General features: G+C 37.8%; 1 protein-coding gene and 1 long non-coding RNA gene across 2 annotated transcripts; both read right to left on the bottom strand.

The window, feature by feature from the left end:
• Positions 1-17,060, bottom strand: LOC135802866 (uncharacterized). Its single transcript, XR_010550648.1, has 2 exons — positions 16,119-17,060; positions 1-96 (listed from the first exon to the last, which is right to left on the bottom strand). It is a non-coding gene; the product is annotated as an uncharacterized lncRNA (long non-coding RNA).
• On the bottom strand, positions 7,879-11,647 carry LOC135802864 (uncharacterized). The gene is made up of 2 exons (XM_065316489.1): positions 10,595-11,647; positions 7,879-8,220 (listed from the first exon to the last, which is right to left on the bottom strand). Exons 1-2 carry the CDS (start codon positions 11,616-11,618, stop codon positions 8,198-8,200), a joined length of 1,047 nt encoding a protein of 348 aa, XP_065172561.1. The 5' UTR covers positions 11,619-11,647; the 3' UTR covers positions 7,879-8,197.
• Positions 17,061-24,129: the final 7,069 nt, after the last annotated feature.

Below are 24,129 nucleotides of genomic sequence, written 5' to 3'. Positions count from 1 at the left end.
TTCTCAGTCTTCTTTTTCTTCTTCTCCATGTCCAACTCCAGTTGCGCTCGTTCTTCCTCTGGTAATTTATCCAGGTATACTTTATAATCCTTCAATCTGTTTCAAAACGTGATGTGTAAGTATTACTTAATCATCTATATATATAAAATTTGCGTGTCACAGTGTTTGTTTCCATACTCCTCCGAAACGGCTTTACCGATTTTTACCAAATTTTATATGCGTATTCAGTAGGTCTGAGAATCGGCTAACATCTATTTTTCACACCCCTAAGTGATAAGGGTTGTTCACCCTTAACTTTTTTTAAATTTTTGGACAAATTCTTTTGTTTTTATTTTTTTATGATGTGGCATTAAAAAATACATACATCCCTAAATTTTTATTTTTTTATCACCAACCCCTATTTCTTTATAGCCATTTTAGTAATTTAATCATTTTTCATGCCGCTCGAAGAAAAATTTTATATGCGTATTCAATAGGTCTGAGAATCGGATATTATCTATTCTTCATATCTCTAAGTAATAAGGGTTGTCCACCCTTAAATATTTTTCTAAATTTTGTTCGAAACTTTTTGTTTTTATTTTTTTATGTGGCATTAAAAAATACATACATCCCTAAATTTTTATTTTTTTATCACCAACCCCTATTTCATTATAGCCATTTTAGTAGTTTAATCATTTTTCATCCCGCTCGAAGGAAAATTTTATATGCGTAGTCAGTAGGTCTGAGAATCGGCTACTATCTATTCTTCATACCCCTAAGTGATAAGGGTTGTTCACCCTTTATTTTTTTTTAAATTTTAGACAAAAAATTTTGTTTCTATTTTTATATAATGTGGCATTAAAAAAATACATACAACTCTAAATATTTACTTTTTTATCACCAACCCCTATATTTTTATAGCCAGTTTGGTCATTTAATTTTTTTTCATCCCGCTCGAAGGAATGAGACTGAAGTCGGTCTCAATAAGACTTCTCTCACTCCCTACACAGTTTTCGACCATCATTATGGTATATGTATCAAGTGTAGTAGTAACGTTTACAATTATCATATTGCTATCTCAGGGTAACTCTCATATTAACTATTAATTATTACTGTTTTATTCATAACTAGCGGACCCAACAGACTTCGTTCTGTTACAAAAATTTGGAATGTGGCAGATTTTGTTCCTCTCTATTTTATAGTCGGTGCAAAAAATGTTGAGAGGGCGCTTCCACGAACTTTCGCCACCCTTTCAAGAACAAATTATATTAGTGGGATCCACTAAAACACCCCAATTAGCCAAAATTGGTCTAGGCGTTGTTGAGTGAAGCAGTTACCAACACATTTTGCGATTCATTTTTATATTTTAGATAATAAAATTATTAATTTTAAGTGTATTTGGCACGATTAGTTCAGTTAATCAAGTTTTACATACTTACACACTTATAATATGTAAGTTACTGTTTGTCTACACTAGAATTTATCTAGAAATTACAAATAATATATGGCAAAACAACGTTTGCCGGGTGAGAACTAGTATAATATAAACAGTGGCGGATTACGGCCTAGGCGCACTAGGCGCGCGCCTAGGGCCCCGGCTGCTTGGGGGGCCCCTGGCACTTATATGTCCCATATAGACATAGTAATTCCACAAATACTTCATCAGTTGGTTTTGACCTCAGCCTTTATGAATAGCGTATTGGTTTTCACTTGGCGCCCAAAACGGCATTTCACACGTGTTCGCAAAGCAACCGTCACGGATATATAGCTGACTTAAAACTTTTTATCTCCGATTTTATTTCTTTATGGCAAACTGTTTAAAATAAAATTTGGATGTTTTCTGCCACGAATTTTTGTGACCTTTTCTTGAATATTGCGTTAGAAAGTTGTAGCTATAATGCGAGTAGTATATTGCCATTTTTTTTAAATTTCGAACATCTGTGGAGGAGATGAGTTGAGGAATATTCCATTGAGGTTGTAAAATAGCGGGTAACTCTCTTTTTTTGAATATTAATTATTTCGTCTTTCTATCATTTTTTCACATCTGCGGAACACGTTGTACCGACGTTTATCCTCCTACAATTTTTATCTAGATTTTTGGGGTGGTAGTTGGATTAAAAAAAAAACAGAGAGTGGTCAGTGAGTCGTTAGAAGAAATTGTACTTAGAAAGTTACATGACTATGGCTTATGGTGCGATTCTGTGTTCACCACTTAACAAACGAACGTACGAAAGCTCCAAGACGCTTCGTACGGCGAAGTTATGGATCGGCCTTAAGTGGTATTCTGTGCGCTCATCTATATCTTTACCTAAAGTCAATCCCGCTGCACCCTAAAATTTGACAGAAAGCGCGCGAGTTTCAAATGTATGGGTTCTTCAATTATTCAAATATGCAACAAATATGTGTTAATACTTATTATTTCTATTTCGGTTCAATACTGACGTTTGAAAAGTCGCAATCAAAAGTTGTTATTGTTCATTGTTTTGATTTTTAAATTACCTTTGAAGAAACACAATCAAAAAATATAAATAATCTTTTATATGCTACGTATTTGGCTCATTATCAGCAAATACTTGTGAAAAATTGACAAAATATTTATCTCAAATTTATTGTTTTTAGGAGTTTTTTTTAATTTGAAATTTTTGCTTGAAAACGTGGAATTTTGCATTTGAAAAATACAGATACACTCGATGCGTGCAATTCTTTGTCATCTTCATCTTTTTTCACATCTGCTGAGCACACGGCTCGGCAAAATATTCCACTTACCAATTTCGATGAATAGGCAGACTGAGACAGCAGACGACCGAGTGCGGTTGTGAGTGAGAACGAAGAGCTGCGGTAAGGCAGTTTCACCCGCGCCAAGAGAGCAGCGCATGCGTACAACATGTTACGAAGGCTATCGGCACCCTCAAGCTGCTCGAAAAATTGAGGCGACCCGAACCCTCCAAAAGACCTCCGTTGGGCACTCAGAATTGCAATCTGCGTTCGTTCGACAGTACGGCACTTCGGGTGCTGCTCAGAATAGCACCATTAGATATCACAAACTGTAGGGGCCAATCTTATGATAACGCTGCTAACATGTCTGGCAAGTACAGTGGATTACAGGCACGCATAAAACAACATTCCAAATCAGCTGCATTCATACCATGTGGAAGTCATTCTTTAAATTTGGCTGGGCATACTGCTGCGGAATCTTGTTCTGGAGCATTACAGTATTTTATGTTTTTGCAAAATATATAACTTTCTTTGCTGCATCTACAAGACGGTGGAATATTTTAACTGAATGCATGAAGGATAAGAATTCTAAAAGTATCAAGAGAATAATTGATACACGATGGTCCGCAAGAGCTGACGCTGTTTTAGCCCTAAGACTCAATTATCAATGAAAAAAAAATGAAAAACCAATTTCAAAATTAGAAGCAAAAAAAATTATCAAAAGAGTTCGATCAATTTGAGACGGCATTGTTAACAATTTTCTGGAACAAACTCCTACAGAGAATCGAAATTACCAGCAAATACTTACAGGAACCAAAGTAAATATTCTTAATAGTGTTAGTTTATTAAAATCATTAAACGAATTTATAACAGAGGTCAGAAATAATTTCGAAACTGTTGAAGAGGAGGCTAAATGAGACAAAGAAAACGCAAATATGATGAAACGAACAAAAATGATACAGCATTTTCGTCAAGAAATTTTTTTATTATCAACATTTTTTATATTGTATGTGATGTATTAACATCAGAAATTACTCGAAGGGGCGATGTCTATATCAATGTTCTTAACGATTTTAAAATTTTCTTTGATTTAAAATTAAGCCGTGATGAGACTAATAATTGTGTAGAGCGATTATTGTCTAAGTATGAAAAAGATATTGAGCCAGAATATTTCACTGATGAAATAACTCATTTTCTAAAATACATACAAGAAGAAAATATTAAAGATGAAGAAGAAAGAAGACCTTGGTTATTGGTTACAAATGTAATATTAAATATTAAAATTAATTTTCTAGGATTTTATGAGCAGGAATGAAATAATATAGCGCCCTATGTGTTCGCGACATGCGCGATGCACGCGTTGATTACCAATGTGAAGATAAACTCGCGCGCGGCGAGCACCGGTTCCCAAAGCCCAATAACCTACAAACGCACGAAGCGTACGAAACTTCTCGAAACGCACAGGTAACCGGAGTGTCCACACCGGAGTAGTCCGGTGTAAAACAGCGCCGACAAAGGGGATGGCACTGACTTCCACGCCATTTTTGCGTGCAAATACCATCTGAATCTCACCTATCCAACACCTCTAGTATTAAATATTAAATCATTAAATAAGCTATTCTACAAGATAAGATGTCCAATAAGAATTGCGAGGCGTCCCACACCGAAACCGAAAACTTTGCGTTCCTCACCTCGGCAGACCGCAGGTACGTACAGTGCCTACTCCAATTCGCGCACAAGGCCGCGTGCCATCGACTGGCCGGCTTTGCGCATCTCTTGCTTTCTTATCGTAAACTGTGCGCGTAGTTGCTTGCTAGGCTTAGCATGCCCTATTGATGAGCCAGTTCCGGGCCAGTCGGTCAACCCTTCTGAAAGTGCATTAAAATGATCTTCAAAAATGAGCAATTTTAGGGAAATTAAAAAACATGGTGTGGAAAACACCCAGTATCTAGTGAACTAATTGACTTTCTTAGAGTTTCTCTACGTCAGAATATAGTTAACTCCCTAACTAACCTCTAAAAAACAACATTTTTAGGAAAATTTGAAAACATAGTATAGGGTCAAAACCCCTTGCCTCTCGTAAACAAATTGACTATCTTCTAAATAAACGATGTAGAATTAAATTATCTATCAGAATCCGATTAAGAATTTAATAAAAATTAATAGTTCCATACATTGTACGAGTACAATTCTTCTCATGTTCTGCACTACCACACTGAAAGTATCAATGTTTATAAACAAACAAATTTCTTTGTTTCCTGCAGCAACTTCATACATGATTCGCCTTTCCCTCGAAACCTTCGAATCCCTTCTGCGCTTGTCGCTCTTCTTACTCGAGACGCACACCCAGACCACATCGATGCAAGGCTGCACCTCCATTAGCTGATTCATCTTCTTATGTCTAGATGGCGTCCTTGTTCGTATTCGAATCCGACACGGCCATCCTGCGCACACACGTCCTCGTGTGGCTTATTCTGTAAAACAAAGTAAATCTCAGAATCTTGTTCGAAAATTTTAATCACTCGGTCATCTCTGACCACATCTCTGTCATATCTCTCTCATATGCAGCAATATTACATTTCACAAAATCACAAAAATAACATGTTACAAAACCACTACAATGGTTTTCAACCCTGCACAATCACTACAATGATTTGCAACATCAAGCACAATCACTAGAATGATTGACTTCTAACAATTTCACAACCACTACAATGGTTGGCAACCTACTCAACCACTACAATGGTTGGCAGTTCACAACTAATCACACCAATGATTAGGTCTCATGTCACACAACCACACCAATGGTTGGCAACCTACTCAACCACTACACAACCACACCAATGGTTGGCAATGGTTAGGTCTCATGTCAATGGCAGTTCACAACTAATCACACCAATGATTAGGTCTCATGTCACACAACCACACCAATGGTTGGCAACCTACTCAACCACTACAATGGTTGGCAGTTCACAACTAATCACACCAATGATTAGGTCTCATGTCACACAACCACACCAATGGTTGGCAATGATTAGGTCTCATGTCACACAACCACACCAATGGTTGGCAACCTACTCAACCACTACAATGGTTGGCAGTTCACAACTAATCACACCAATGATTAGGTCTCATGTCACACAACCACACCAATGGTTGGCAACCTATTACAATGGTTGGCTCAACACAACCACACCAATGGTTGGCAACCTACTCAACCACTACAATGGTTGGCAGTTCACAACTAATCACACCAATGATTAGGTCTCATGTCACACAACCACACCAATGGTTGGCAACCTACTCAACCACTACAATGGTTGGCAGTTCACAACTAATCACACCAATGATTAGGTCTCATGTCACACAACCACACCAATGGTTGGCAACCTACTCAACCACTACAATGGTTGGCAGTTCACAACTAATCACACCAATGATTAGGTCTCATGTCACACAACCACACCAATGGTTGGCAACCTACTCAACCACTACAATGGTTGGCAGTTCACAACTAATCACACCAATGATTAGGTCTCATGTCACACAACCACACCAATGGTTGGCAACCTACTCAACCACTACAATGGTTGGCAGTTCACAACTAATCACACCAATGATTAGGTCTCATGTCACACAACCACACCAATGGTTGGCAACCTACTCAACCACTACAATGGTTGGCAGTTCACAACTAATCACACCAATGATTAGGTCTCATGTCACACAACCACACCAATGGTTGGCAACCTACTCAACCACTACAATGGTTGGCAGTTCACAACTAATCACACCAATGATTAGGTCTCATGTCACACAACCACACCAATGGTTGGCAACCTACTCAACCACTACAATGGTTGGCAGTTCACAACTAATCACACCAATGATTAGGTCTCATGTCACACAACCACACCAATGGTTGGCAATGATTAGGTCTCATGTCACACAACCACACCAATGGTTGGCAATGATTAGGTCTCATGTCACACAACCACACCAATGGTTGGCAACCTACTCAACCACTACAATGGTTGGCAGTTCACAACTAATCACACCAATGATTAGGTCTCATGTCACACAACCACACCAATGGTTGGCAACCTACTCAACCACTACAATGGTTGGCAGTTCACAACTAATCACACCAATGATTAGGTCTCATGTCACACAACCACACCAATGGTTGGCAACCTACTCAACCACTACAATGGTTGGCAGTTCACAACTAATCACACCAATGATTAGGTCTCATGTCACACAACCACACCAATGGTTGGCAATGATTAGGTCTCACACAACCACACCAATGGTTGGCAACCTACTCAACCACTACAATGGTTGGCAGTTCACAACTAATCACACCAATGATTAGGTCTCATGTCACACAACCACACCAATGGTTGGCAACCTACTCAACCACTACAATGGTTGGCAGTTCACAACTAATCACACCAATGATTAGGTCTCATGTCACACAACCACACCAATGGTTGGCAACCTACTCAACCACTACAATGGTTGGCAGTTCACAACTAATCACACCAATGATTAGGTCTCATGTCACACAACCACACCAATGGTTGGCAATGATTAGGTCTCATGTCACACAACCACACCAATGGTTGGCAACCTACTCAACCACTACAATGGTTGGCAGTTCACAACTAATCACACCAATGATTAGGTCTCATGTCACACAACCACACCAATGGTTGGCAATGATTAGGTCTCATGTCACACAACCACACCAATGGTTGGCAACCTACTCAACCACTACAATGGTTGGCAGTTCACAACTAATCACACCAATGATTAGGTCTCATGTCACACAACCACACCAATGGTTGGCAACCTACTCAACCACTACAATGGTTGGCAGTTCACAACTAATCACACCAATGATTAGGTCTCATGTCACACAACAATGATTAGGTCAGTTCATGTCACACAATGATTAGGTCTCATGTCACCACACCAATGGTTGGCAACCTACTCAACCACTACAATGGTTGGCAGTTCACAACTAATCACACCAATGATTAGGTCTCATGTTACACAACCACACCAATGGTTGGCAACCTACTCAACCACTACAATGGTTGGCAATTCACAACCAATGGTTGGCAACCTACTCAACCACTACAATGGTTGGCAGTTCACAACTAATCACACCAATGATTAGGTCTCATGTCACACAACCACACCAATGGTTGGCAACCTACTCAACCACTACAATGGTTGGCAGTTCACAACTAATCACACCAATGATTAGGTCTCATGTCACACAACCACACCAATGGTTGGCAACCTACTCAACCACTACAATGGTTGGCAGTTCACAACTAATCACACCAATGATTAGGTCTCATGTTACACAACCACACCAATGGTTGGCAACCTACTCAACCACTACAATGGTTGGCAGTTCACAACTAATCACACCAATGATTAGGTCACACGTTACACAGCCACACCAATGGTTGGCAACCCTGCATGATCACTACAATGACCAGCAGTTCACAACTAAACAAAAAGAAAAACAATTTAGTCATAAATGGTACACATTATAATTATCCATCAAACTACAAACCGTCTCATGCTCAAGAAAAACTTACATACCGTTACAAGTACTACAGCTATTACACTCCCCGTGCAACCCTTCCAATACTCCTACGTAGTATTGCCTAACAATTCCTCTGCCGCGACTTGTGCGTCCGGCATCTTTCTTAGTCGATCGTGAGCGTACTTGTACGTTCTCTTCGAACTTAACGACTTTAATTTGTATCTATCATTTTCTAATACCTCTATTATTTCATAAGGCCCTTTATACTTGGCTTCTAGCTTAGTTTGGTTACGCTCCTCATTTTGTATGAGCACAAATTCTCCTACTGAAAAACGCTTTATTTTTGCTTTTGTCTTGTCAAATCTTGCCTTCTCGTACTTTGCCGATTTTTGAATTCGATCAATTGCCACTTGTCGAATTAAATTAAGATCTACGTCATGTTCCGCGTTATCTACCATCATTGCCAACGGTCTCGCTACTTTCCCTATTAAGAGTTCTAAGGGGGACGTCTTTGTAGTTTTATTAATTGTGCAATTAATTGCTAATTGAATATTTCCTAACTCATTCTGCCATGACTTATCTGGTGTAATTTCGATTGCCGTTAACATTGCTTTTAAAACGCTCATCACTCTTTCCACTTGGCCGTTTGCGCGCGATGCTCCCGTCGCAATAAGATGTAGGTTAATATTTTTTGAATTACAATAAGTTTTAAAATCATTACTGGTAAAACATCTACCTTGGTCGGCTATTACTCTTGTTGGGGCACCAAACAAACAGACAGCCTTATTTAATGCGTCGATACAGCTGTGACTATTGATATTTTTTGAGTGATGTAGAAAAACAAATTTTGTGAAAGAGTCTATTAATACGAAAACATATTCTTTGGTATCATTCTTTCCACTTAGCTTGCCTGTTGCGTCAATATGTATCGTATTCCATGGGGTAGTAGTCTTTGGAATAGGGTGTAATTCTGCCTGAATTTTGCCTGAATGTGGTTTACTGAGTTTACAAGTGATGCAGTTATCTACAAAACGCTTGACAAGTCGTGACATTCCTTGAAACCAATAGTGTTCGTAAATCTTTTCGAGCGTCTTATCTGATCCTAAATGCATTATTGACTCATGGATATTATTTATGACCGACCATTTCATCGAGTGAGGAATTATTGGTAGGCATAGAGACTTTCCGTTTCTTTGGATATGCCGGTGAAGAATGCCCGATCTTAACTCGTATGTCGCCGCTATGTTTTCGTCTAATGTGTTATTCGCTAAGTCTAAATTTAATTTCGAAATCTCATCACCTTTCAACTGTTCTGCAAGTAGCCAATTGTCTTGTAGTTCTGCTAAGTTAACAATTTTCAGTTCTTTTCTATTTTCCATGCGCGGTGGGTTTTTATTTTCGCCTAGGTGGTTACGTGATAGAAAATCTACATGTGCCATTCGCTTTCCCTCCCTATACTCTATATTAAATTCAAACGCTTGCAAATACGCCCACCATCGATGTACTCGTGGTGTTAAATCACATTTCTTTTGTGCAGCTTTTATGGAATTACAATCCGTAAAAATTGTAAATTTGCGTCCGCTTAGATATTGACGAAAATGTTTAATGGCGTTCACTATCGCAAGTGTCTCTAATTCATACGAATGGTACTTAAATTCTGTCGGTGTTGTTCGCTTGCTATAATACGCAACTACATGTTTCTTCTGTTCCTTTATCTGCATTAAAATTCCTCCATAACCGTCTAGACTTGCGTCTAAAAGTTCTTTGACTTTCCCACGCATTGATTCTCTTTCTTCGAATGAGAGACGATAAGGGCGTCTTTGTACTGTTTTTGTTGAGTCTATAAGTCTGATCTCAAGTGTGCCCGTGTTTACGCGCGTTAATGGCATTTTGGTCACAAAGTATTCACAGAAACTACTTATCACGCTTTCGAGTTTTGCTTTTTGACAAGCTGAAATATGTGTGTCTAGATTCTCTAATTTAATAGTTGTGTTGTCTGGAACACACGAGTGGATGTTTTTCAAAAGCTCTTTTTTAAGTTGAAATGAACTTTTAGTTATTATCGCAGTAAAATTTTGATTCAAAATCTCACGACCCAGCAATACGTCATGAATCAAATACAAATCAGGCAAGACGTGAAACAAGATCTCAGCATAGTGACTTTGAATTTCAACTTGACATAATATTTGTTCAAACGAATTTACTTTACTCGTACCAATTCCAACCATCGTAACTGAATTATAAAATTTCTTCCCGCAGAAATTTCGTGCAATACTTTCTTTTACTAATTCTTTCCATTCTCTCCAGAATTCAAATGAAAGGGTTACGACTCACCGTTATGCTTAAAAGTACCCCCAGGTAAATCAACTGCACAGACGTTGACCGTCTTGACAGAACCCTCATTCTTCCTGCAGCGGTTGGCGAAGTGTCCGGTCTCACCGCATTTGAAGCATCTCCCGCTGTTTGACGCTCCCGATGTGGACCGCTGAGGGGTGAATTTCTGGTCTTGTCTCCGCTTCTCGGGGCAGTCAGCCTGTCGATGTCCAAATTTATTGCAGTTGAAACACTTCGTCATCTTGGGTTGGAATGATGAAGTTCTTCGCATCTTCTCCGGGCGTTGCGAAGCATTGTCTACTGCGGCTGGTCGTTTAAAAGAGAGTGCTTGTAACTCCTTTTGTAATTGCTGTCTCGTCTGAATTTCGTTGGTAAATGACATACGCTGTACTCGATTATCGAATTGAGCAATATGCGTTAATATGGTCGCAGTAGCGATTTGCTCGATGGACGCATCTTTCCAGTTAGTCATCAGCGAATTGAAAAGTCGCCCCGCGTAAGTACTCAAATTTTCTTCACCTCGTGGCCTTCCATTCTGTAGATTTATTAGAGACGCAGTCATCGTCTCTGATTGAATAAATCGTGCGGCAAACTGTGATTTAAAATCTTCCCACGAAATATCCGGGTAGGATATCTGCGACAACCACGATGATGCTGCACCCTTCATTGCTCTGCTTAACGTCATAATTAGTTTGGCACCCGTCAAATTCTTGTCACCAATACATAACTCTGCCATGGAACACCAAGCACGCGCGTCAGCATCACGATCATCCGGATTAAATTCCGACAACTTAAATTGTTCGGTCACCTGGGGTTTTACCAACGCTTCAATAAGATTACGCATATTATTATTTTGCACTTGTAATAACTGATTCCACTTTTCTTGATCATTGTCACTTTCTCTATCGCACTTTTCACTAGATCGCAAATTAGATCGCAAATTGGATCCAGATCCCACTTCTGATGTCGGATACACCTCCTCCTCAACTACATTAACAACATTCCAATTTAAATTACGCGCCATTTATTACAAAACAAAGTATGTCTTACATTAAACAGAACGAATTGAATCGGCGTAACGGGATGAGTTCTGGGTGCGCGCTCAACGGTGCTCTCAGAGTGAGTCCCTTCATACATGATTCGCCTTTCCCTCGAAACCTTCGAATCCCTTCTGCGCTTGTCGCTCTTCTTACTCGAGACGCACACCCAGACCACATCGATGCAAGGCTGCACCTCCATTAGCTGATTCATCTTCTTATGTCTAGATGGCGTCCTTGTTCGTATTCGAATCCGACATGTATATTAATGTAGAAGCAGTGGCAAATGTTAACATATAATGTTAGTTAATTAACCACAAGCAAAGCAATTGAGCAATATTCTTGAATATTACAAATTATTTAGTTCAATTATTAATTGATTTGAACTAACAAATATAAATGCAGAAATCTGAAATAAATATTTAAGTAATTGATTAATTTGAATTCTTCTTTCTGTTAATTGTCGATTTATTCAAGTGCATGTAGCATATTCAACAACGATTTAAACAATACCGAATCAAAACTTATAATACAACTAAACCAGTTTTGTTACTAAAATATTACTTTCAGGTAGTGAAATTAGAGATAGCAGTTGATATTGAGATTGAATCATAGTTTTATTTATATAATTCGATTAAAGATAGAGCTGAAGTAGTAAAAATTCTCATTTCTTTCATATAAAATTGAGAATTATATTGTCGTAGTTGTTACATAAGAGGTCCATGAAACAAAAAAGCAAGTAGTAGTTTATTGACATATATAAGGAAAGTAAAATTTATTAAAAAAAATACCAAAAATAAATCAACTATGTTATTAGTATATCAAATTAAGTGGATAATTAACTTAAAAGTTCATATGTATTAAAATAACCTTATTCACATGTAATTATATTTCACTTCTTGTATTTTAGAATGGTTAAAATGAGAACATTAACATGCTAACATTACTGTTTGAAATAATTTATTAGAAAAAAATAAAGCGTGTATATTTTCCTACATTAATTAATATTTTGTCATTAATAATGATGAGGATGGTCAGCATGACCAGAATATTTGACCTCAGCATTGAAACCATTGTGTTTGTCAGCGGTGTAATGAACAATACGGGTCCTGCCATCGGGCTGCTCCAATTTGTACCATCCCTTGACGACATCCCCGTCGCGTTCCTCTTCGGCTGATTTCATATCATGGGTGTGGTGGTCCTCGACGCCATATTTGTATTCGTATTTTGGGTGGTGCTAAGTAAAGGACACAATCACTTTTATTATATTACCGTAATATGTACCTTAAATAATTTACATGTGGTTCAGGATGATCATGGTGATCATCGTGGTGATATGAATGCTCTACGTGATTGTTGAAAGATGCGTAGGAAGAAGCATGATGCTCAGCAACAACGCAGGCCACTAGGGCTACAAGAACAAAAACTTTGAACATTTTGATATTTTTTAAGGTGTTTAATTTTAAGGTGTTTTATTTAATTTGTCAAATCAATAGTGGAAGTAAACTGATGCTTTGGTATAATTTATACCATTTTTGGGCAGTTATGACATAAATTGAAGGCAGTTTTACATTCACAAATTCGTGTGTAATATGCACATTCTGTTTGCGTTAGCAAATAGGTAATATTAAGTTAAGAAGGTAAAGTTAAGAAGGTAAACTAAAAACTATAATGGATTACAAAAACGCAAACTGGAATCATTTTCGAAATTCACTCAATTCCCAAGTCAATATCAACAGCAATCTTAACTCACCTAACGAAATCGACGAAGCCGTTAATCTCCTAACACTTCAGATTAAAATCGCGACAGCTATAGCAATCCCAAACTGACAATCAAGCCGTTCACAACATCTTTCAGGTCCATAACTAAAAATTCCATCGCTGCACGTAATCAGGCCAGACGAACATGGCAACGCAATAGAAACGCACTTAACAAAATGGCCCTAAACGAAACTAACAGAATCGCTAAATTCCACATCCAACAAGACATTAACGCAGCATGGGACAAAAAGCTAGACAAACTAACACCGAAAGACAGCTCAATATGGAAGGTTACAAGGGCACTTAAGTCCGTAGGCTCATACATACCTCCGCTTAAATCACCATCTGGCGCCACTTCCTACTCAGCCGAGGATAAAGCCGAACTTCTTGCCAACCACTTCAAATCCGTCCACGAAATAGACATCAATAATTCTACATCTCAAAACGACATAACTCAAGTAGTCAAAACATACACTAACAACCACCAAACAAAAAGCAGACTATGATAGAACCAGCCCACATGAAATTAAATCAGCCCTCAAAAACTCAAAACCACACAAAGCGCCAGGTCCGGACGGCCTGCAAAACATTCTACTAAAAAATGTCCCGAAGAAATGTATTGTTCAAATACATCACATTATAAACGCCATCTTAAAACAGGGATATTTCCCATAAAACTGGAAAATTGCCAACGTGATTCCTATACACAAACCGAAACAATCGAAAAACAATCCTGTCAGTTATAGGCCTATCAGCCTGCTGAATACACTCGCCAAACTTACCGAAATCATCATACACAGCAGACTTAAAACATTCCTTGAAATAAACAATACAGTCAACAATGTTCAGTTCGGGTTCAGAAGTGGACATAGCACAATTCACCAACTTGCCAGAATAACTAAAGACATTCGATTTAATTTCAATAAAAACCTAGTCACCACTGCCGCCTTCCTAGTCATCCAAAAAGCGTTCGACAAGGTCTGGATAGACGTCCTCATATACAAACTAATCGCACTAAACCTAGCACCATACTTAACAATAATAATAAATAATTACCTTAGAGATAGACAATTTTACGTCTCACTAAACCACTCAAACTCGACACCAACATTAATAACCGCGGGCGTCCCCCAAGGCTCGATATTAGGACCACACTTATTTTCCATATACATCAACGACATTCCACAAATTCCGATAACCAACACAGCCCTATTTGCCGATGACACGGCAATATACTCCATTACACACCGCAGCTACTGCTTTAAGTAAAGTAAGCGATCATTTGAACACACTAGGAGCGTACTTCAGTAAATGGAAAATAACAATAAATGGCCCAAAAACTGAAGCAATAGCCTTCAGCAGAAAAGTTAAAAACTGCAATATCCTCTCCCCGCCAATACTGCAAAATCAAAGAAGTAAAATCTGCTCCGAAGTGAGATACATTTTTCTAAGTTTTTCGGGAGGTTTTGATTTTCGACGCAAAATTTCGTGAAATTTTAACGAATCCTAAGCCGCCGTCCAAACCTCCTGAAACCAAAAAAATCGACTTTTACGGTCACCCTGGGTGAGTCGCACGATTGGCGTATTTTTGTACTTTTACTCTATCGGAGCAGGTAGTTTGCTCGAAGTTGAAAATATAACAAAGTCTTCCAATATGCTCAGTACATGTATTTCGACTTTAAATATAAGTTTATCGGACTTAGTCGAAAAAATGAAAAAAAGTTGAAAATTTTTCTAAGTGTCGATTTTTGGACTTAGCCGCAGGATCGAAAAAAGTTGAAAATTTTTCTAAGTTTCTCGGGAGGTTTTGATTTTTGACTAAAAATTTCGTGAAATTTTAACGAATCCTAAGCCGCCGTCCAAACCTGCTGAACCCAAAAAAATCGACTTTTACGGTCACCCTGGGTGGGTCGCACGATTGGCGTATTTTTGAACTTTTACGCTATAGCAGCAGGTAGTTTGCTCGAAGTCGAAAAATATCAAAGTCCTTAAATATGCTCAGTACATGTATTTCGACTTTAAATATAAGTTTATCGGACTTAGTCGAAAAAATGAAAAAATGTTGAAAATTTTTCTAAGTGTCGATTTTTGGACTTAGCCGCAGGAACGAAAAAAGTCGAAAATTTTTCTAAGTTTTTCGGGAGGTTTTGATTTTCGACTAAAAATTTCGTGAAATTTTAACGAATCCTAAGCCGCCGTCAAAACATCCTGAAACCAAAAAAATCCGCTTTTACGGTGACTCAGATTAGGTCGCAGGATTGGCGTATTTTTGTACTTTTACCCTATAGGAGCAGGAAAGTTAGGACGTTCGAATCTCGTTCTGCCGCTGTTTATGTGAAATATTATGGCGTTTGTGGTGCATATCAGTTTAAAGTATAGAAGAAGGTACTAGATATGCTTTGGTCGGAGAACTTGAGGAACTCTCCACACACAAAATGTCAGAAAGAAAGATGCTATAAACGAAATATAACTTTTTAACAAACTTTTCCCGAGTAGTACAATTTTAAAGTCAGTGGTAGTAGTCATTATTGGAACCAAATAATTCCCTTCGAGAATAAACCATATAAGATTCATTTTAGTCCTTTCGCTCCTAAACAACAGCGTAGTCGCGGGACCAGTAAGCGTTAATCGTGAACTCCCCTTATGCGACAAACTCAACGGTGTAAGGTGTAGTGCGTGGTTTCTTTGGTCCTGGGTACTTTTGGACCAAGTAGAAGAAAATGTACCTGGTGAGACTGCCGACGATGATGATGAAGATGATGATGACGAGGAGGGCGATGCCGAAGCGGAAGCCAATGACGATTCCGGCGAATCCGAGAGTGAAAGCGACGCGTCTTCCGACTAACTCGACTAAAGATTGTTACTCGTTTCTGTTTGTACTTGTACTTTTTAACTCGTTTGATATTTTATCCCTTCTTTTTTGTAAGTTTGTAAGTTTCGTACGCTTCGTGCGTTTGTAGGTTATTGGGCTTTGGGAACCGGTGCTCGCCGCGCGCGAGTTTATCTTCACATTGGTAATCAACGCGTGCATCGCGCATGTCGCGAACACATAGGGCGCTATATTATTTCATTCCTGCTCATAAAATCCTAGAAAATTAATTTTAATATTTAATATTACATTTGTAACCAATAACCAAGGTCATATTGTTTGAAAATTGTGTTATATTCAAGAATCAATGGATTTCTTCATCTTACATACTCTGTACACAAATTTGTGTGATAACAATCGTTTGAATCGTCATAAACTCTCTGTCAGGACAACTTATCATTATTAATACATACAAAAAAGAAGGGATAAAATATCAAACGAGTTAAAAAGTACAAGTACAAACAGAAACGAGTAACAATCTTTAGTCGAGTTAGTCGGAAGACGCGTCGCTTTCACTCTCGGATTCGCCGGAATCGTCATTGGCTTCCGCTTCGGCATCGCCCTCCTCGTCATAATCATCATCATCGTCGACAGTCTCACCAGGTACATTTTCTTCTACTTTTACACTCACCTTGAGCTTCGTCTCGAAGTAGTCCCGAACGCGATTTAGCGCAGACATGTGAATCTTTTATTTATATTATATGATTAAGTAATACTTACACATCACGTTTTGAAACAGATTGAAGGATTATAAAGTATACCTGGATAAATTACCAGAGGAAGAACGAGCGCAACTGGAGTTGGACATGGAGACGAAGAAAAAGAAGACTGAGAAGGTGAAGAAGAATTTTCTCCTTCGAAGGCTAAAGCTGACATTATGCGCGAGACGAAAGACGCGAAAATCACAGAAATCGCACGCATTGGTGGTCAAAAGTACAAACAACTTTCCGAAGCGGCTAAACAAAGCTACTTGGACCGTGCTGCCGTAAGCATGCGCAAATACGAACGTAAAGTCGAACAATTCTATGAAAAACATCCACTCAAGACTGAAGTGGTCCAAAAGTACCCAGGACCAAAGAAACCACGCACTGCATATATTTTCCTACATTAATTAATATTTTGTCATTAATAATGATGAGGATGCTCAGCATGACCAGAATATTTGACATCAGCATTGAAACCATTGTGTTTGTCAGCGGTGTAATGAACAATACGGGTCCTGCCATCGGGCTGCTCCAATTTGTACCATCCCTTGACGACATCCCCGTCGCGTTCCTCTTCGGCTGATTTCATATCATGGGTGTGGTGGTCCTCGACGCCATATTTGTATTCGTATTTTGGGTGGTGCTAAGTAAAGGACACAATCACTTTTATTATATTACCGTAATATGTACCTTAAATAATTTACATGTGGTTCATGATGATCATGGTGATCATCGTGGTGATATGAATGCTCTACGTGATTGTTGAAAGATGCGTAGGAAGAAGCATGATGCTCAGCAACAACGCAGGCCACTAGGGCTACAAGAACAAAAACTTTGAACATTTTGATATTTTTTAAGGTGTTTAATTTTAAGGTGTTTTATTTAATTTGTCAAATCAATAGTGGAAGTAAACTGATGCTTTGGTATAATTTATACCATTTTTGGGCAGTTATGACATAAATTGAAGGCAGTTTTACATTCACAAATTCGTGTGTAATATGCACATTCTGTTTGCGTTAGCAAATAGGTAATATTAAGTTAAGAAGGTATGCGTAATTATTAATATTTATATTCAATTATATTATAGATGTTGTTGAATAAAAATGGATCCATTTTATATGATGATTCAATTGAGGTTGCGTTATAAATTAATAAAGTTTAATAAATAAGTGCTTGAAATATTTTACATTACATATTACTCTGGAATACTTAATATAATACCTCCAACTGTACTATATTATTATATTGCCACTTCTGAAAGTGCCTTAAAATGCCCTTCAAAAATGAAAATTTTTGGAAATTTTGACAACCAGCTGTGGAAACATTCTGTTTTTTGTATGTAGTGAACTAAATGACTTTCAGCTCTTTCGGAAGTGCCCGAAAATGCCCTTCAAATATGAGCAATTTTAGAAAAATTTGAAAAATAGTGTGGAAAACACCCTGTATCTCGTAAACAAATTGACTATCTTCTAGTTTCTTTACGCCAGAAGAGAGTCAGGGAGTTTGTCTACACGATGCATACACCTCATACCTTCCAGCCCTTTTTGAAGTGCCTTAAAATGCTCTTCAAAAATGAGCAATTTTAGGAAAATTTGAAAACATGGTGTGGAAAACACATTGTATCACGTGAATTAATTGATTTTCTTATAGTTTCTTTACGTCATGTTAAAACTCTAGAGACCCTTTATACTATGCATACCTTTGTAACCCCATACACCCTTTAGAAATGTCTTAAAATCGCAATCGAATATCGCTATTTTTGTCCAATAAATTTCATTTTTCGGTCGAATTTTTTTGGAAAAATTTTTCGGTCATATTTTTTTGCTAAAAATTTTTCGGTCGAAAAACAGGATCAAACTTTTTTACTTAAAACTTTTTTGGTCAATAACCAGGGTCGAATTATTGTGTTAAAATATTTTTCGGTTGAAGAACAGGGTCGATTTTTTTGGCGATTATATCAAGAATAAAAAGGTCTACGAAAAACAAATGCATTTGAATGTTTACATGTGGTTCATGATGATCATTGTGGTGATAAGAATGATCAACATGATTATTGAACGATGCGTAAGAGGAAGCATGATGCTCAGCAACTACGCTGGCAATAAAGAGATTTCCCATAAAAATTAACAATTTACTAAGTAAATTAAGTAAATTTTTCAACAAACTGTTTTAATGTTGTTATTAACCTGCAAACTGAGCAGATGGATCAATTTGCAATATTTGAATTATAAAGCATAAAAAAGAAAATTATAAGCATAACCATGCTGATTAAGAGCTGGTTGTTTCAGTGCATTGTAATTGTAATTGCATTGCATTTTATTTCTTTAAATGTTAAATGTATAATTAAAAGGTAATATTTACTGGTCTGTGAGTATTGATCGCTTTTTATTCTTCTTTAATTGTTCAATTTGCAAATCGGCAAGTTTGAGTTTTTGCGATGTTTCAACTGCTTTCATTTGCAACTCAGCAAATGCCTGAAAATACATACAACAATGGAAATTGTACAATTTGATCTACGATAATGCACTTTTTACCTTTTTCAGTTCTAAGTCGACTTTAGACATTGTTGAAATTAATTTTAAAGACACAGATTATTAAAATGATTCACACTGCTATAAAAGGTATGAAGGCGGTTTTCAGGTTATGTGGTAGATGTTCCATTTGGATACACTTCGTTTGGTCTCTAGTCGTCTCACCGCACGCCAAGTCGTAAAAACGAATAATAAAAATTCGTCGTTTTTATGCTGTTTTACGCGTTAAAACGCAGATTAAAGCTCAAAACGTGCTGTTTTGCTAAAATAATCATTTTCAAGCATTTTAGATCGTTGAAATCGTTCAAATAGACGCAATATTAATAAAAAACGAATAATAAAAATTTCGTCGTTTTTATGCTGTTTTACGCGTTAAAACGCAGATTAAAACTCAAAAATATCACAAACATACCTTCCATAACTTCCTTAAACGACTTAACCTCCGATCACAACCCTATATTCTTCCAACTTAAATCAACCATAATGCCCAAACAAAAAACTATAATGGATTACAAAAACGCAAACTGGAATCATTTTCGAAATTCACTCAATTCCCAAGTCAATATCAACAGCAATCTTAACTCACCTAACGAAATCGACGAAGCCGTTAATCTCCTAACACTTCAGATTAAAAACGCGACAGCTATAGCAATCCCCAAACTGACAATCAAGCCGTTCACAACATCTTTCAGCTCCATAACTAAAAATTCCATCGCTGCACGTAATCAGGCCAGACGAACATGGCAACGCAATAGAAACGCACTTAACAAAATGGCCCTAAACGAAACTAACAGAATAGCTAAATTCCACATCCAACAAGACATTAACGCGGCATGGGACAAAAAGCTAGACAAACTAACACCGAAAGACAGCTCAATATGGAAGCTCATACATACCTCCGCTTAAATCACCATCTGGCGCCACTTCCTACTCAGCCGAGGATAAAGCCGAACTTCTTGCCAACCACTTCAAATCCGTCCACGAAATAGACATCAATAATTCTACATCTCAAAACGACATAACTCAAGTAGTCAAAACATACACCAACAACCACCAAACAAAAACAGACTATGATAGAACCAGCCCACATGAAATTAAATCAGCTCTCAAAAAATTGCCAATGTGATTCCTATACACAAACCGAAACAATCGAAAAACAATCCGGTCAGTTATAGGCCTATCAGCCTGCTGAATACACTCGCCAAACTTACCGAAATCATCATACTCAGCAGACTAAAATCATTCCTTGAAATAAACAATACAGTCAACAATGTTCAGTTCGGGTTCAGAAGTGGACATAGCACAATTCACCAACTTGCCAGAATAACTAAAGACATTCGATTTAATTTCAATAAAAACCTAGTCACCACTGCCGTCTTCCTAGACATCCAAAAAGCGTTCGACAAGGTCTGGATAGACGGCCTCATATACAAACTAATCGCACTAAACCTACCACCATACTTAACAATAATAATAAATAATTACCTTAGAGATAGACAATTTTACGTCTCACTAAACCACTCAAACTCGACACCAACATTAATAACCGCGGGCGTCCCCCAAGGCTCGATATTAGGACCACACTTATTTTCCATATACATCAACGACATTCCACAAATTCCGATAACCAACACAGCCCTATTTGCCGATGACACGGCAATATACTCCAACTCACACACCGCAACTACTGCTATAAGTAAAGTAAACTATCATCTGAACACACTAGGAGCGTACTTCAGTAAATGGAAAATAACAATAAATGGCTCAAAAACTGAAGCAATAGCCTTCAGCAGAAAAGTTAAAAACTGCAATATCCTCTCCCCGCCAATACTGCAAAATCAAAGAAGTAAAATCTGCTCCGAAGTGAGATACCTGGGTGTCATTCTTGATAAACGACTGAACTTTAAAAAACATATTCAAATTTTTCTAAGTTTTTCGGGAGGTTTTGATTTTCGACTAAAAATTTCGTGAAATTTTAACGAATCCTAAGCCGCCGTCAAAACATCCTGAAACCAAAAAAATCCGCTTTTACGGTGACTCAGATTAGGTCGCAGGATTGGCGTATTTTTGTACTTTTACCCTATAGGAGCAGGAAGTTTGCTCGAAGTCGAAAAACATCAAAGTCCTTAAATATGCTCAGTACATGTATTTCGACTTTAAATATAAGTTTATCGGACTTAGTCGAAAAAATGAAAAAATGTTGAAAATTTTTCAGTGTCGATTTTTGGACTTAGCCGCAGGAACGAAAAAAGTTGAAAATTTTTCTAAGTGTCGATTTTTGGACTTAGCCGCAAAAACGAGAAAAAATGTAGAAATTTTGTCTAAGTGTCGATTTTTGGACTTAGCCGCAGGAACGAAAAAAGTTGAAAATTTTTCTAAGTGTCGATTTTTGGACTTAGCCGCAGGAACGAAAAAAGTTGAAAATTTTTCTAAGTGTCGATTTTTGGACTTAGCCGCAGGAACGAAAAAAGTTGAAAATTTTTCTAAGTGTCGATTTTTGGACTTAGCCGCAAAAACGAGAAAAAATGTAGAAATTTTGTCTAAGTGTCGATTTTTGGACTTAGCCGCAGGAACGAAAAAAGTTGAAAATTTTTCTAAGTGTCGATTTTTGGACTTAGCCGCAGGAACGAAAAAAGTTGAAAATTTTTCTAAGTTTTTCGGGACGTTTTGATTTTGGACTAAAAATTTCGTGAAATTTTAACGAATCCTAAGCCGCCGTCAAAACCTGCTGAACCCAAAAAAATCGACTTTTACGGTCACTCAGATTAGGTAGCAGGATTGGCGCATTTTTGTACTTTTACCCCATAGGGAGAGGTAAGTGAAGTAAGTAACTATGGATCTCCTCTCCCGGGTGCTGAAGGAAAATGGACTTTTTTGGCGCAACTCGAATAATTTTTGGGAAAAATATTGACTTTGACTAGAAATTTATGTGTTACTGTGAACAAATCAAAAAATGTAGCACAAGCAGAAATCCTTTTGGCTTAAAACTAAGAAATTTACTAGAATTTATGTATTACTGAGGAAAAGTTGAAATGTAAGCAAGGTTTTAAAACTGGGAACCTAACAAATTTACAAACGCTTGCAAGAACGCCGCCAATTTTTCAAACTGTATATTTTACACTAGAAATATGGCATAAAAGGCATGAACATGTAAGAACGGGTAGTAGGGCTATTGGTCGACGTGCTATCAATATAATTAAAAAAGTATTGGCGTTAGGGACTAGGACGTTCGAATCTCGTTCTGCCGCTGTTTATGTAAACTATTATGGCGTTTGTGGTGCATATCAGTATAAAGTATAGAAGAAGGTACTAGATATGCTTTGGTCGGGGAACTTGGGGAACTCTCCACACACAAAATGTCTGAAAGAAAGATGCTATAAACGAAATAAAACTTTTAAGCAAACTTTTCCCGAGTAGTACAATTTTAAAGGTGGCAGCGTATAGAACAAGCAGAAAATAGTGAAGCAATAAGAGTCAGTGGTAGTAGTCATTATTGGAACCAAATAATTCCCTTCGAGAATAAACCATATAAGATTCATTTTAGTCCTTTCGCTCCTAAACAACAGCGTAGTCGCGGGACCAGTAAGCGTTAATCGTGAACTCCCCTTATGCGACAAACTCAACGGTGTAAGGTGTATTCCGTCTGCGCTAAATCGCGTTCGGGACTACTTCGAGACGAAGCTCAAGGAGAGTGTAAAAGTAGAAGAAAATGTACCTGGTGAGACTGCCGACGATGATGATGAAGATGATGATGACGAGGAGGGCGATGCCGAAGCGGAAGCCAATGACGATTCCGGCGAATCCGAGAGTGAAAGCGACGCGTCTTCCGACTAACTCGACTAAAGATTGTTACTCGTTTCTGTTTGTACTTGTACTTTTTAACTCGTTTGATATTTTATCCCTTCTTTTTTGTAAGTTTGTAAGTTTCGTACGCTTCGTGCGTTTGTAGGTTATTGGGCTTTGGGAACCGGTGCTCGCCGCGCGCGAGTTTATCTTCACATTGGTAATCAACGCGTGCATCGCGCATGTCGCGAACACATAGGGCGCTATATTATTTCATTCCTGCTCATAAAATCCTAGAAAATTAATTTTAATATTTAATATTACATTTGTAACCAATAACCAAGGTCATATTGTTTGAAAATTGTGTTATATTCAAGAATCAATGGATTTCTTCATCTTACATACTCTGTACACAAATTTGTGTGATAACAATCGTTTGAATCGTCATAAACTCTCTGTCAGGACAACTTATCATTATTAATACATACAAAAAAGAAGGGATAAAATATCAAACGAGTTAAAAGTACAAGTACAAACAGAAACGAGTAACAATCTTTAGTCGAGTTAGTCGGAAGACGCGTCGCTTTCACTCTCGGATTCGCCGGAATCGTCATTGGCTTCCGCTTCGGCATCGCCCTCCTCGTCATAATCATCATCATCGTCGACAGTCTCACCAGGTACATTTTCTTCTACTTTTACACTCACCTTGAGCTTCGTCTCGAAGTAGTCCCGAACGCGATTTAGCGCAGACATGTGAATCTTTTATTTATATTATATGATTAAGTAATACTTACACATCACGTTTTGAAACAGATTGAAGGATTATAAAGTATACCTGGATAAATTACCA

This window comes from Atheta coriaria, unplaced genomic scaffold (genome assembly GCF_025399875.1).
Source record: "Atheta coriaria isolate IRGN ID8LTWV9N9 unplaced genomic scaffold, Caltech_Dcor_3.1 hic_scaffold_64_pilon, whole genome shotgun sequence".
NCBI lineage: Eukaryota > Metazoa > Arthropoda > Insecta > Coleoptera > Staphylinidae > Dalotia > Dalotia coriaria.
This window is presented reverse-complemented; position numbering and strand designations above follow the sequence as displayed.

What these genes read in the sequence shown, in the direction of transcription:
- LOC135802864 (XM_065316489.1), bottom strand. Translation starts at nt 11,618, where the DNA reads ATGGCGCGTAATTTAAATTGGAATGTTGTTAATGTAGTTGAGGAGGAG. An exon ending in GGGTACTTTTAAGCATAACG is followed by an intron (nt 8,221 to 10,594) that starts GTGAGTCGTAAC and finishes CTTTTTGTTTAG; the next exon opens with TTGTGAACTGCTGGTCATTG.